At 35.0% G+C, this 16,792-nt stretch overlaps 1 protein-coding gene across 5 annotated transcripts in view; it reads left to right on the top strand.

The window, feature by feature from the left end:
* VPS13B (vacuolar protein sorting 13 homolog B) overlaps positions 1-16,792 on the top strand; it is an 867,799-nt gene that overhangs the window by 464,013 nt on the left and 386,994 nt on the right. For 4 of the 5 annotated variants that reach the window (XR_004959842.1, XM_036263824.1, XM_036263826.1 and 1 more), the window contains one exon: positions 8,558-8,669. Coding sequence is in view for 3 of the 5 variants with exons in the window: in XM_036263824.1 (XP_036119717.1) it covers positions 8,558-8,669 (112 nt within the window). In the remaining 2 variants the exon portion in view is untranslated. Of the gene's footprint in view, positions 1-8,557; positions 8,670-15,027; positions 15,115-16,792 lie in introns of all 5 variants that reach the window. The other variant, XR_004959841.1, reaches the window with a different exon arrangement.

Raw genomic sequence — 16,792 nt, forward strand, 5'->3', positions numbered from 1 at the left:
TTAGTTACTAGAGTAAAAAATAAGAGATTTTTTTTTTCTTTAGGGCTTTTGCAATTAATCTTATGTTTTATGTAATTTGTTTTATTAAACTCAAATGTTGGTTTCTATATACCTAAGATAACTAAAATTTAGTTAAAAATAGCCAGCATACCAAGACTCTTGTGGCTTCTTCCAGGCATCTGGGTGCCCTCTGAAATTGTTGTAGGTTTTACAATGAAATGAATTGGTAATCCCACTGCCTCCATCCCCCATGATATAAAAGAATGAAGAACTTTTAAGGATTTTCAGTGAAATTATAACACACTGGTTAATGGTATGAACTTTGGAGTTATACATCCCAGCATTATCAATTATGAACTGTGAAATCTTGAGTGAACTAAATCCCTATGTTTAAAATGGTGATAGGAGTACCTAACTTGATAGTAGGCCTTTTTTATAGCTTACTTTCAAGTGATGACTACATGAGACTGTGCATGGTGCTGGTTCCATGGTAAGTTCTCAATAAAAGGAGACTTACCAGAAGAAGATTATGCCTTTCTTTTAAAGTAGAATTTCTGTAAGTCCCGCATTTCACTGCTACTTACACCTCATTGACCAAAACTTAACCATGTAACTATACCCTCTGTAAGAGAGGATGAGTAACAATCTTTCCTAGGTGGTAGTGTGCCCAGCTAATAAATTAGGGGTCTGTGAATTTGAGAGAGAAGAGAGATGAATATTTGAGGGATAGTTTCTGCCACATGAAAACAGCAAAACTCTTTTTCTTTTATCTCTTAGTTTTTAGGAGGAAGACCTTGAATGGTCAGTGGTGTTATACAACAAAAGAAAGCACCTGGTTCCAGGCTCTTTATTTTTAGTCTAGTATGTCTCTTATTCTATCTCACGTTGATAGATGATTTTAATCAGGGAAGGTATTCTGCCTAATATTCTCAATAATTAAGGTGTATTCAAAGTAATGATTTTTTAGCCTTTCTATAAATATTTGTAGAGTTTTTTAGTTCTTAATTACCAAGATGTCTATCTAGAAATAAATTTAGTGTATCATACTTATGTGTTCTTAATATAAACCAGTTCCTATTTTTAATTCTAATTTCTACTAGTGACTGTCAAAATTGATTACTTCGAGATGTGAAATTACTGTTCTCTGCATATGCCATATTCTCTATATTGTGACAGTACTATACATTTGTTTTTATCTATTCAGATAGCTTGTAGAAACACCTGAGTTAGTCTTTTCTTTTTATTGTTTTTTTTAAATTGATTTTTAGGTAGAGAGGAAGGGAGAGGGGGAGAAAGAGAGAAATATTGATATGAGAGGAAACATTTATTGACTGCCTCCTGTATGTTCCCTGCTGGGGTTCAGCCCACAACTTGAGCATGTGCCCTGACCAGGAATTGAACTGGTGATCTTTCAGTGCATGGACAATACCCAGCCAACTGAGCCACACCATCTAGGTCTAAAGAGTTAGTCTTTATTGAGCAATTACAAGTGACATAGAGACAAAGCACTAACCAGAAATGAGGCTGCATATTTATTGCAGTTGCTTTTTCTTTATTGTTACTCTTTAATATATGAATATCTAATGAATATCTAGATAATATAATTTATATTGAAGTTACATAGGTAGAAAGAGAAACCTGCATTTTTACACAATATAGTTTTCTAAGAACCAGTTTGAGAGTCATAATAACATTTTCTTATAACCATACAAGAAGAACAGACATAAAAGGTTACTGAGATTTTCAAACCATTTTTAAAATTACTTTTATTGTTGAGGGTGTTACAGATGACCCCTTTTTTACCCCTATTGTCCCCTTCATCTGATTCCTGCTTCATCCCAGGCCTCCACCCCCTATCTTCTGTGATTTTCCAACTGAGAATAGGGGAAAGTGCTATGAAACAGAAGTAGCTTGGTTTTGTTATTGCAGAAAATTTATCATCATTTTGGGTAAGGAGTCTGGAGTAGTACATTACATTTTATTTATTTTTATGTTTTTATTGATTTTTGAGAGAGAGAGAGATAGAAACATCGATGTGAGAGAGAAACATTGATTGGCTGCCTCCTGCATGCCCCCAACTGGGGATTGAGCCTGAAACTGGGACATGTACCCTGACCAGGAATCAAACTGTGACCTCTCAGTCAATGGGAGGATGCTAAATCCACTGAGCCACACTGGCCGGGCAAGTACATTACATTTAAAAGTTTTTTTTCTTTATTGATTTTTAGAGTGAGAGGAAGGGAGAGGAAGAGAGAGATAGAAACATCGATGAGAGAGAACATAGATTGGCTGCCTCCTGCATGCCCCCAACTGGGGATTGTACCCAAAACCTGGGCATGTGCCCTGACCAGGAAATGAACCGGTGACCTCTTGGTGCATGGGTCAACCCTCAACCACTGAGCCACATGGTCCGGGTAGTACATTACATTTTTTAAAATTCTCACCCAAGGATATTTTTACATTTATCTTCAGACAGAGTGGAAGGGAGGGAGGGAGGGAGGGAGGGAGAGAGAGAGAGAGAGAGAGGGAGAGAGAGAGAGAGAGAAACATTGATGTGAGAGAGACACAATAATTGGTTGCCACCTGCACAACCCCAACCGGGTCCAGGACTGGGGATGAACCGCAACTGAGGTACATGCCCTTGATTGGAATCAAACCCGAGCCTCTTTGGCCTGCAGGCCAGTGCTCTAACTGCGGAGCCACAGCAGCCAGGCTGTACATTACATTTTAAAAACAGCATATTGCATAATCTCTTCATCCTTCTCAGCCAGCTCCCAATCCCCTCCTTTCTGACAGATAATTTAATTTATTGAGGTGACATTGGTTAATAAAACTATATAGGTTTCAGTTGTACAGTTCTATAATACATCATCTGTTTATTATATTGTGCGTTCACTATCCCAAGTCAAGTCTCCTTGACTTGCCTAAGACTTTTTGTTCAAATAGAGTGGGAGGGAGAGAGAGGAATAGAGAGAAAGAAACATCGATGTGAAAGGTACACATTGAGTGGTTGCCACCCACACAACCCAACCAGGGCCAGGGACAAACTGCAACCGAGGTACATGTCCTTAGCGGGAACCAAACCTGGGTCTCTCTGGGCCGCAGGTCAACGCTCTAACCGCTGAGCCAAACTGGCCAGGGCAAAATTTGCTTATTTTCTTAAAGTATTTTATCTGTTTGATATACTTAATGCTTCTGAATCTCTTCCCTCTTTGTTATTAGAGGGGACATTTTCACAGTGAATTGCTCGTTGCTTTTTATGGCTGAATGATATTCCATTATATGGATGTACCACATTTTGTGTATCCATTCATCTGTCAGACATTTGGGCTGTTTCCACCTTTAGACTAGCTATTGTGAGTAGTGTTCCTGTGATGGAATCTGCCATACAAGAATATGTTTAAACCCATTTTCAGTTATTTTGGATATATATCTATGGGTGGAATTGCTGGATCATACTAATTCTTTGTTTAGAATTGTGTTTTTTTTGAGAAATCACCGATCTACTTGGAAGCCCTTTTGACTAGGGCATGATTTGTGCTATTTCCTGAACTACACTAATGTTCAGGCATAGTGCAGTCAACAAGAAGAGCAATGGGAGCTTCCTCTCTGAAAGGGTGGTAGCACCTGTGTGCTGAGCACCTGAGTACTCTGCAAGGATCATAGATCAGAAGTTCATTGGTTAACTCTGGCTTCATTTTTCTGTACTCAGTTGTGGTTTATTGAAACAGGTTCTGTGCTTCACTGATTTCTGTACATGTCAGAAGGATATTTGAGAGATGGGAGACAAAAGTAACAGTTTTATTTCCTTTGTGTGTATATGCATTTTGTTTTGTTTGCTTGTTGTTTTTGGTTAATTGTGTTATAACCATTAAATAATACTACATATCACACAGTTTTGTTGTTTTAAATTTCCCATTTGGCTGCTATAACTAGGAAAATCCCCAATTGATTGTAATTGCATAAGTATTTCCAGACTCTTGCTATCATATTTTTAAAGCTCCCCCCTCCTTGTTTTTTTGTTTTGTTTTGTTTTGTTTTTTAGTGCTGGTTGTAGTGGGATTTTTAAGGTCTAATTCCAAAATTCAGATGCAAAAGTACTTTCTAAGTAGGTACCTTAATCAGCATATTAGATGGGAGAATATTGTTATAGCCATCATTGAAAAATATGGTATGCCACATTCTCTGTGGACTTGTGGTAAATTTTAATCTTTGGCTTATGTGAATGCTTTTTGCAATAAATTTTTTTTCAGAGGTATTTTTTAAATTACTTAGATGAGTATAGCTGTAGAATAAATTCCTAGCAAAATGATTGCTAGATCAAAGACCGTATACCTTTAAAATATAAGGGAATTGCTCTCTTAAATGGCTGTACCAGTTTATACTGTTTTCTCAGTCTCATCCTGACAAGGGTTTATCAGCTGATTTGGTCTTTTGTCAGTCAAAAAGTACTCTTTTTCTAGGAGTTGCTTATCTTTACTTTATCAATTATAAGAACTCTTTGTCTATTAAGTCTTTTGTCTACATTATATTACATACATCTTTTCATTTTTGTTTTATTTTGCCTTCTTTCTCTGTGTGTGCCTGTCTATATCTATGTGTATATCTTTACTATATCTACATGTATATATCTTTACTTATATCTATATTTATATCAAATATCTATCTGAGGTATTTTGAATTGCCAGAATATGTGTCTATCCATAAAACACATATATAAAAATGCATGCCTAAAATTTAAAGGTTTTGGCACATTATATTATATTTTTGACATTTTATTTTTCATCATTGCTACTCTTAAGTCAAAGGATCATAATTCACCCATGAAAAATTTTTTATTGCAGTAAAATGCATATAACATAAAATTTACCATTTAAACCATTTTAAAGTATAGACACATTTTTAAATGTGTATTTTATATGGGATATTCAGTGTAAAAGACATCTTGTGACTAAATAGGGAAAACATGATTGAAGCAGCATTTCCATTAGAAATAAATGTGATTACTCAAATGACTCTAGTAAAACCTAATAAGAGTCAAGACATAGTATTTATTTTACTCCAGAAAGGCTTTAAAAACTTTTCTTGAATATTTTCATCAGATTAATCAAACTGAAAGTATATGTGTAAATTATGTCTTGATAGCATAGCAAAATGGTGCTCAGCAGAAACTATATTTAAAAAATATCTCCAAGCAATTTATGTCTGTAGGCCAGGATGATTGATAAACTAAATACAACTATATATTTCCCATTAATATACCTAATAGTCATTAGGTTACACATTTATTTATCCTTCTTTCTGTCTTCAACTGCAAATGTGGCAAAAAGTGATAAAAGCTTTTTTGGTAACTTCATGTAGGACTGACCCTACAGTTCTGGCTTTATAATAGTGTTACACTGCATAGTGGCAAGTTCAAATACTCTTGAGACTTTACATGTTTTACCAGATTGAGTTTATATTGAGAATCTTAAAGGAAAGTTGGTCTCCAAAGTACTTTTATTTCATGTTGGATTTAAGAAAACTTAGTTATATGCAACAATCTTACTGTTGTCTGACAATTGCATGAAAATTCTGCTATTTATTAAAGCTTTTTGTTATTTATATACAAGCTCATAATTTCAGAGTTATCCGTAGCCTTTTAATTCGATTGTACTTTCTTACCCCAAGTCTGAACAGATAAAATCTTTCAGACTTGCGTTTCATGTTCCACTGAATATCATAAAAGTTTTTAAAGTTCGTGTGTAAAATTCAGTTAATAATGATAAGAAATATATTTAAAATTCTAATATTTTATTCAAAGTAATAATATAGAAAGCCTGATTTTCAACTTGAATATTGTTTGAATTAAGTGCAGTTGTTATCAAGATTCTGAATCTACAGGTGTTTGACTTCCAGCTTTAAGCTATTTATTTCAGAATCAAGGACTGTTTTTTGGATCTAGTATGAGTCTTCTAGAGTGAGTAGTTCCTCATGAGGCTCAACTTTTTGAAATACAGTTAAAGCAATAAAGGAAGGCATTCATTTTCATGTTGAAAATCCTTCTAGAGGGAACATTTCCTCATATGGTCCAACTATTAAATGCAGGTGAAGTAAACCAAAAAAAGGAAGCTTGTTTTTTTCCAGCTATAAAGTAACTGAAGAAATGACTCAAGGCACTTTCTTGTGTAAAGATATATTTTTGTTATTTTTTTTCTTGTATCTTAAAGATACATTTTGATTAACTAATTACTTTCTATAATAAAACTGAATATTTTAGTTTAGTTTGTGAATGATCTATATTAAGTGCTTTTTTATTATAGCTTCATAGTCCGTATAATCTAGTGAGAACACTTTTGGCTCTAACAGAAACAGAATTCCATTCTTGGATCTGGCTTTGTATGTAACACCAAGTACGTCATTTTTCTTCCATATGTACCTCATTTACTTCAGTGTTTCTATTACATTTCAGACTTTCATATGGTGGGTAGTATCTGTAGCCTGGAAGAACAGTTAGCAAGTACACTAATTGCACTTTTGTGGTATAGTCTATTCTCCAGGCTTACTATTTATTGATTTAATTGATGCCTGCTGCTTAATCAGAGGTTTTCCCACATGGAACTATTTGATAAGTTTGGCGTAAAATGCAAGATTTGTGAAATGTAAACAATGTTCATAATATAAGGACCTATAATCAAGACAGACCTCTAGTCATTTGAAAATAGTGCAGCTGCATGAGAAGGAGTTTTCTATTTGATCTTTCTGCTGTGGACATTTAAAAGTGCTGTCTTTATTGTGGCATACACATGCTAATATTTATTATGATAGCTCATCTCTTTTTTCCCCTTTAGCTGTTCTTTCTCCCTCCCCCCTTCCATGTTGCCACTCCCTATGTGTACATCTTATTGTTTCCTTCTTTTCCTCACTGAATATCTTTCTTTTTATTCTGATTTTCTTAATTCTGATTTTCTTTTTTAAACTAATCTAAGTCAGACCATACTGAGTGAACTGCTGAAGCAGCTGGAAATAATCTCTTAGCTTTTGCATTCTTTGGGCACCACAGTTTGGGAAATATGGATTGTATGCCTTTGTTGGCATGTTCTGTTCAGGATATTCCTGAGGTCTTGCAGCCAGTCCTTTTGTGTTCTGTTTGTGGCAGATGATAATTCCTTGAGAGAAATTATTAGTTTTAGTATGTTTTCTTCAAAGCCCAGGAAGTTGTATATTGTTAGCAATTTTAAACATTTTTAAACAATTTTTAAACATCTACCACAGTAGAGTAATCTGTTGAGAAGAGGGAGTAAAATTTAATATAAATTAATGGGGTCATCAAGAACTGCTCTCCATTTCAAATAGTCCTTAGAAAATATATTGAATTAGCTGGTGATGTATAGAAAAATTATTGGACTCTATAAGATTAGAACATAAGGTAAAATGTAGTTTTATTCAACAAAAGGAATCAAAATTGATATATCTTTTTACCTTTTTATACTATTTTAAGATTACTTACCTTCATTTTAGATTCCATTAGGAGGCAGAACTTTTATACTGGTGTGAAATTGCTATTTGTCAAGTAATTTCACAGTAGAAATTTTAAAATTTAAATGTGCCTAGAATAACAAATTGAAATATCCTCATATATTAAGCAATCACTTGGTGGTTTTCTTTTTTTAGCATTGAAGTCATTATATATCTTTTGGATTTTCTGACATTTTATAGTTAATCTAGTGGGATACCTTGTGTGTGTATATTGTTATTATTAATTATGTAAATATAAATGACTTGGAGAATTTGTTGCTGACTTTGTGGTGTCTTTTTTAAAAAAATATGTTTTCATAGATTTTTTTTTCAGAGAGAGAGAAACATCAATATGAGAAGGAAACATCGATCAGCTGCCTCCTACATGTCCCCTACTGGAGAGCGAGCCTGCAATCTGGGCATGTGCCCTGACCAGGAACTGAACCAGAACCCCTCAGTCCATGAGAAGGTGCTCAATCCACTGAGCCACACCGGCTGGGCTGTGGTATCTTTTAATATGTTTGTAGACAACAATGCAGTGTTAAAAAGCCCAGGGCTACACATCACTTCAAAGTAAGATACAGACTTAGTATAAGATTGTGAAATTAGACAACCATATTGCTTTAGTACTGCTTGTATATGTTTAATATTTTATGTTTTAATGTGGGGGTGGATTTGGTTTTTCCATCATTATTATTGTGTATAACAGCAAAGTACTTAATGGGATATAAAGGTAATAGTTAAGAAACATCAAATGCTTTTAAAGATAATTTTTTCTTGTCCTCATTTGTTGGTCGTATTTTAATGTTTCTACATCTCTACTCAAAGATCCCTCCTTGTTAGAGACAGATCGAGAGAGCTACATCTGTCACTGTGTTTCAACTTCAAACACGCTCTGTTGCTTTTGTAAGAGAATACATTCCAATCATGCAGTACCCGTGGCTTTTTCCAATTTTGTCATTAAAAACAAACAAATTGTTTTCACACACACACACACACAAGATTCTTCCTTATGCATAGATCCATTGTATACCTCATAAATATATTTATTTTGTTACAGTTAATCAGGCAGCAAGAGAAGACACCATGGTTTTGAAGATTGGCTCTGTTGCTATGGCTCCCCAGGCTGACAATCCCCTTGGCAGATCTGTCCTCAGGAAAGATATTTACCAGTAAGTTTATTTTCCTATGTTTAATCTTGCATCATTTTCATCCTGCGAAGAAGTACACTGATCAATAAAACTTGCTTAGTGTCGCCTGTAGAAATACTTTTCATTTGAGATCTTTTGATATTTAAAACCAGGTTTTTCTGATTTTCATCAGTTGTGGGTTTTTAAATTCATTCAGACAAATCAAGTATTTCTGTGAAGTGTTGATGAATAACAGAATGTAAGTACCAAGTCACCATAAAACTGAAGAAGCACAATTTGGAAAATGTTAGCAGACTTTAAATTTGACCAAATTTCTAATCACATGAGAAAATTAGGTCTTCTCTAGAACTACCAAACCCTACTGGGAGTCATGTTGTATCAAATTGAAGCATTTTTTAATTTAACTCCAAGCCATTATTTGAAATATAGGACTGTGGATGTCATATGGATCAAAGTTGTAAAGAAAAGCAAAGTTCTATGGAGAAATTTCACAGTAAACACTTTCTGTGAAAATGCCATGCTCTGGATTTTGTCGCCAAGTATTTGCAAACCACACCAAACATATCTGGGCAACTAAACTGGTGAACATATGTAATCAACATGATAAAAATAATATATCATTCAGACTGAAGTTGGCACTACTGCCAGACATAAAAGTACAGTTGCAAATAAACCAAACGAGACAAGTCACAGAAATGCAGATGAACAAGTGTCTTAGTCTTCCTGCTGGTCTGGCTTTCAGATGTCTTGTCTCACTCTTTTAAACAATAAATTCCTACTGTTCTCCAGTAAAGGTTACTGTTAGGAAAAGAGTTTCATTTTTGTGATGAATTTAACACCTAAAGGGTGATAGCAACTTTAAGGGGGGATTTTATTTTCTTAAATTTTTCTGGTATTGGAGTTAATATTTTTTCCTTCAAATTATATGTCACTCTTGCTTGTGTTACTTTTTTTGGTAGATTATAGTATTCATCCCTTAAATAAGTTTTCATTTTTCTAGCTCATGCAAAATTTTATGATATCAGAACTGAAGGAGGCTTTAGGAATTATCTAATTCAAATTTCTTCTTTTATAGATTAGGAAAGTGGAGATACAAGAGAATAGTTGTCTCTAGTCAAATAATGGTAGAGCCAAGATCACAACTCATATATTTTGAGTCCTTCAGTATCTAGAGAATGGATTACAGTAGAATCCTTTCTGGATGAAAATAATTTAATTTTCTTAACATTTAGAAATTCTTTCAGATGTATTTATCTTTTCTTTTCACTTTAGAAGTGGTTCTCAGAAAAAAAAAAGTCCTATTTTACTTTTGGTGTAATATGTTTCATATTAAAAGACTCTATCACCATCAATAAGTGAACTCCAGAGATATACTTCCTTTCCTCCTCCACTCTCTGCACTCTCTGACTCTTCAGCCTTCATTTGTGAAGATGTGGCTTTCATCTTCCTGCTGTTGTTGCTTCCTTCCCTTTCTCCTTCTTGTACTTTCTTCTCAGTCTCTCTCCTTATTTACTTTCCCTACTTTCTTCATACCTAATTTTTCCTTGCCTTTCTGTATCTTTCTTCATTCTTTATCTTTTCACTTTCTGTATTTGTTTTTTCTTTTCCCCTTCTTTCCCTGTCTCATTTCCTTTCCTGTTCCACTACTTTGTTGGATTTATTTTATAGAATATAGAAATATAATGCCAAAAAATAAAATGTAAAATAAGTGTATTATCTCATTATAACTTCAGTGTCTCACAAAATACATAAAAAGATGTATACTACAAATACATACTAGATACTAGATACATTATGTTTATAAAATAAATGTTCATACTTTCTTTTTTATAATTGACAAAACCAAGAAATACAGAATTTTTACATGTTGTGCCAAAATCATATACTTAACTAATGGTAGAGCATTTCAGAATCTATTTTTTTAAATTCCTTTCAGAGTTCTTTTTAATTTTATTTTGCTATTATTTAGTCCCTCCTTCTGCTTATTAAATTTGGTCATTTCACTCTCCTGCTCCTTTTCCATATCATTTTACTTCCTCTTTCTTTTAATCTGCTATTGGTGTTTCTTCTGTCTTGGTTTTTCTAACTTTCTCAACCTGATAAATGGCATTTGTCAAAATCCACAGCTAATGTAGTTGATGGTGAAAGACTGGATACTTTCCCTTTAAGATCAGGAACAAGACAAGGATGTCTGCTCTACCCACTTCTATTTAGCATTCTCTTGGAAGTTCCAGCCAGGGCAGGTAGGCAAGAAATGAAATAAAAGGCACCCAGCTTGTAAGAAAGAAATGAAACTATGTTTTTTTGCAGATTATACATGACCTTGTATATAGAAAATTTAAAGGAATTCACTAACAGACCATTGGGCAAATAAGCACGTTCAGCAAGATTGCAGGATAACAAATCAAATATAAAAATCAGTTCACAATAAAAATAAACTATGAACAATCTAAAAATGAAATTAATAAAAGTTTTATTTATGATAACCTAAAAAAATACCTATAAATAAATTTACCAAAAGTTTTATCTTTAAACTACAAAACATTGTTGAAATAAACTAAAGAATATCTATTATATGTATACATGTGTGTATATATGTATATATACAACCATATATTTATCTTCCATGTATATAGTTGAGAAGACAGTGTTGGTAGATGCTAGTACTTCTCAAAATTATATTTAGACTCAATATAATCCCAATCAAAATTCTAGCCTAGCTTCTTTACAGAAATTGACAAGCTGATCCTAAAATTCATATGGAAATTCAAGGGACCCAGAATAGCCAAAACACTCTTGGAAAAGAAAAACAAAGTGGGAGGACTCATACTTTCTGATTTCAAAACTTATGACAAAACAATAGTAATCAAGGTAGTGGAATACTGGCATGAGGATAGATATATAGGTCAATGAATACAATTAAGAATCCAGAAATTAACTCTCACATTTATAATCAATTGGCTTTTTTATAGAGGAACCAAGATAATTCAATGATTAAAAAAAAAATAATGGTCTTGCCCTGGCTGGTTTGGCTCAGCAGTTGGTGTTGGCCCGAGGACCAGAGAGTCCTGGACTCCATTCCGGTCAAAGGCACATGCCTCAGTTGCAGTTCGGTCCCTGGCCCTCGTCGCGATTGTGCAGGAGGCAACCAATTGATGTGTGTCTCTCTCTCTCTCCTCCTCTCTCTCTCCTTCCCTCCCTCTCACTCTATCTGAAGATAAATGGAAAAATATCCTCAAGTGAGGATTTAAAAAAAACGAAAAGAGTAATAGTCTTTTCAATCAGTGCTGCTCAGACTACTGCATATCTACATGAAGTTGGGCCCTTACGTGATACCATATACAAAAATGAACTCAAAATAAATCAGAGATCTATTATGAGAACTAAAATTTTGAAACTTATAGTATAAAACATAGGAGTAGATCTTTGTGATCTTGGATTAGATAATGGTTTCTTAAAAGTGACACCAAAAGCACAGGAGAAAATAAAAATAAAAATAGATACATTGGATTTCCTCAGAACTAAACTTTGTGCAGCAAACGACTCTTAAGAAAGTGACAATCCACAGAATGTGAGAAAATGTTTACAAATCATGTATCTGATAAGAAACATGTAATCAGAATATAAGAATTATTACAACTCAATTACAAGAGCAACCCAATTTTAAAAATGGGCAAAGAATTTGAAGAAGATAGAAACATGGCCAATAAACATGCGTGAAGATGTTCAACCCAGTTAGTCAGTAGGGAAATGCAAGTCAAAGACACACCCACTAGAATGGCTATAATAAAAAAGATAACAGATGTGGAGAAATTGGAACCCTCAGACATTTCTAGTGAGAAGGTAAAATGGTGCAGCTGCTGTGGAAAACTGTTTGGCAATTTTTCATAAGTTTAAACATAGAGTTACCATATGATGCAGCAATTCTACTCCTAGGAATGTACCCAAGGGAATTGAAAACATATGTCCACATAAAAGCATGCACAGCAATGTTTATAGCAGCACTATTCGTAATAGCCAAAAGGTAGAAACTACCCAAAGGTTAATAAACTGACGAAGGGCTAAACAAAATGTGGTATACCCATACATTAGAATAATATTCTGACAGAGAAAGGAATGGAGTATGTGTTATAACATGGATTAGCCTTGGAAACATGCAAAATGAAAGAAGCCAGACACCAAAAGCCACATATTATATGGTTCCATTTATGTGAAATGTCCACAGTAGACTGAATCCATAGAGACTGAAAGTAGAATAGTAGTTGCTAGGAGAGGAGAGAGGAATGGCTGCTAATAGGCATAGGATTTCTTTTGGGGGGATAAAACTGTTCTGGAATTAGGTAGTAGTGATGTACAATGGAATGTACACTGAGTGCTTATATGATGAATCATGTATAGTGAGTACAATGAGAAAATACCAAAAAAAACAACAGCAAAAAACAATGTATTATTCACCTCAAAAAGTTAAATTTTGTGGGATATCAATTATATTTCAGTAAAGCTGATTTAAAATCTATCTATATCTATCTGTCTATCTATCTATCTATCTATCTATCTATCTATCTATCTATCTATCATCTATCTATCTATCTCAAAGACTGATGTTATTAAAAGGTCCAGAGAAATTAAGTTTCTGAGAGAGAAATACCCTTTTTAAATTTTTTTTAGTGGAAACTGGGTGTTCTTTTCCACTCTGGAATTGTCTTGTCTGGGTATAAGCGGAGGGATTTTGTTTTGGGAAGGAGAAGGCAAGGGACATTTGTCATGTGGGCTAGAGTGACATATTGGAATCTGGAGGAGAACCAAACACATGCATAGCCAGCCCTTTATGTTGGGTGGGGAAAGGACGCTGGCAAGAAGAATTTGAGTTTCTCAAAGTTTCACTTTCCTTCTAAGACAGAACCGTGGTAGAGATGCATTGTTCAGTACAGTAGATGCCAACTACATGAGGCTATTCTGCTTTTGAAATGCAGGTAGTCCAAATTGAGAAGTTTTGTAAGTATAAAAAATATACAAGATTTTTCCCTGGCCGGTTTGGCTCAGCGGTTAGAGCGTCCGCCTGCGGTCCGGAGAGACCCAGGTTCGGTTCCCGCTAAGGGCATGTACCTTGGTTGCAGTTTGTCCCCGGCCCTGGTTGGTCGTGCGGGTGGCAGCCACTTGATGTGTCCCTTCACATCAATGTTTCCCTCTCTCTCTCTTCCTCTCTCTCCCTCCCACTCTATCTGTACAAAAAAATGGAAAAATATCCTCGGGTGAGGATAAAAAAATATATATATATACAAGATTTTGATGGCTTACGAAGAAAACAGAGTATAATATCTCATTTAAAATCTTTATATTGGTTATACATTGTGATGATAATATTTTAGGTATATTGAGTTAAATATATTATTGCAACTATTTTCTACTGTTTTTAAAAACCTTTTTCTCATTTTGACTACTAACAGATTTTTATTTATATAGGAGGTTCACATTTGTGGTTTGCATTATATTTCTGTTGAACAGTACAGCATTGTTAGGGGAGGCCTGCAAGAAACACATAATACATCTCACCCTTGAGATGTTTGAAACCAAAGGTGAATTAAGTTTAAAGTTGCAAATGCAGCCAGTACAAAAGAGACATACTACCTTTGAAGGAACCATGGTAAGACTGACATAACTGAAGATCTTAAATTTGAAGATGAAAAAACTTCTAGGGGACATGGAACCATTCTTCAGATACTTGGCCTGTCATGTCATAAGGAGTTGCTTCATTCCTTCTGGAGCTAAGAGTAGAACTAGAATTGTTAAATTAGTGGATATTATAATGACACTAGTTAGAGCTCAATAGGATGAAGATCTTTCAAGTTATAAAAGTCTAATAATAAATGAGGCTATTCATTCATTAGTCATTATTTAAGAAATACTTCTTGGGAGCCTGCTGTGCATGAGGCACTATTTTAAGTATTAGGGGTATATCAATGATCAAGACAAGAATCCCTGCTCTCATGGAATGTGCTTTTAATGAGGGGGAGAGACCATTACAAATTAATAAATAGGTATTCTGGTATACTAGAATATCATAAGTATTAGGGAGGCAACACAGCAGGGAAGAGATAGGAAATGGAAGTTAGAAGTGGACAGCATGGCCAAATCAGAGATGACGCCTCACTCAGAAAGCACAGGGTCCTAAACAGGAGTGTACAAAAGAAGCAGAAGCAGCTGAAGCAGTTATGTGCCTGGAGAATGTAATGAGCTGTGAGGTGAGACATGGAAGAGCCTTGTAGGCCATTGTCAAGGGTTGGCTGTTATTTTGGGTGATATATAGTTCTGGGATAAAGTAACCCACACATGCTGAATTTTGAATTAATGTTTTTGTTTACCGTATACCTACCTGCAGAAAGAAATGAATGGATCCCCTCCAGGGACTAAAGATACACATTAGAAAAGAGATGAAATATGCATTTAAAAACAAAGGGAGTGACAGGTCAGTGAAATAAATGGAAGTGTGATATTGAGTTCCAGAGCAGTCATGTTAAGGATTATTTATACTATTTGAGTAACTGAATATGTGATATGAAGCACTTCTGATAATCAGAGGGTTTATTTACTTACTTTTTTAATCAGATGAGAAGCCCTCAGAGGGGTTGAGCACAGAAGTGACTTCATTTATATTTAAGCAGATAATTCAGACCAATATGTGAAAATAGACTGCAGGCAGGGAAGGGCAAAGTTTTGTTACTTGCGAGAGATGATGGTGGCTTGGCCCAGGGTGGCGTGGCTATGGAGGTGGTGAGAAATGATCAGATTCTGGGGATATTTTAGAGGTAAAGGCTTTTAAAAAATGCACATGGGATTTGAAACAAAGATGATAAGGATAACTCAGTTGCATGGCCTAAGCAACTGGAAGGATGAGATTAACTGAGGGAAGGAAAACTGGGGGAGAATATGCTTTGGAGGTTGAGCAAGTGGAGATCAGGAGTTCATTTTTTTAAAATGTTGACTATTTCAGTAGGTAGTGAGCTCCCCATAGCTGAGTTGCAGAGGCAGATCAAGAAGACCACATAGAACGTTTTGATATATATTGAATTGGACCAATGCTTCTTAAATTTAATGTGCACTCACATCACCTGTGGATCTTTTTAAACTGCTGGTTTTGACTTGGGAGGTCTGGGTTGAGGCCTGAAATTCCACCTTTCTACATCCCCAACCTGAGTGATTGCATATGGCCCTGATACTGGGTGATTGTGATGTGCTTCAAGGACCACACTTTGTGGAGCAGATTAGATCAGTGGTTTCCAACCCTTTTGTAAAGAGGATTTTTAAAAGATATTTTTTTAGCCCTGCTGATATGGCTCAGTGAATTGAGCATCATCCCATGGACTGAGAGGTCCTGGTTCGATTCCAGGTCAGGGTACATGCCTGGGTTGCAGGCTCGATCCCCAGTAAGGGGCGTTTAGGAGGCAGCTGATTGATGTTTCTCACATCGATGTTTCTATTTCTCTCTCAAAAAAATCAATAAAAAAAGTTAAAAAAGTATTTTTAATAAATGCTAGTAATTTTTAATGCTCCACACTCAGATATTGTCAAAGTCTCAAAAAGTGAGTATCTCTCATTCCCAGGTTTTCCTACACCCTAGGGAGATTGCCCTTAGTGCAGTCTTTCACTTCAGAATTGTCATAGACTTTCCGTTGATAGCAGTTGTTAACTTTCGGAATCTATAATTCATAAAGTGTAAAGTAACAAGGCTTCTATTAACTTGCACCTTATATGAATTTGTACTTTATTATTCTCAAAAGCATCTGATTTACTAGAAAACAATAGAACATACATAACATGTTATTTATTCAGTGCTCTTGCTCAGCTATATATTCTTGTGGGCCCCTCCCTTAACTCTACCTTATTTCTCTGCCTCTCCTTGCCTACTTATCTACCCAGTTTACTTCTGCTAATCCTGGACAAGATGATCTGGGATTCTCCTGTTCTATGATGTGTTCCATCATTTCCCAGACTTATACCATAGTTCTGAAGCATAGCTTGGCCTGATAGTTTTTCTATCTTAGACAACCTTTTTGTCTGAGAGATGATGCAGATTCTTGTCTCAAATGAGAAGCAGAGAGACTGTTATAAAGGCAGATTAAAAAAGAAATGACCTGTGCTAAAAA

This window comes from Molossus molossus, unplaced genomic scaffold, assembly GCF_014108415.1.
Source record: "Molossus molossus isolate mMolMol1 unplaced genomic scaffold, mMolMol1.p scaffold_m16_p_16, whole genome shotgun sequence".
In the NCBI taxonomy this organism is placed as follows: domain Eukaryota; kingdom Metazoa; phylum Chordata; class Mammalia; order Chiroptera; family Molossidae; genus Molossus; species Molossus molossus.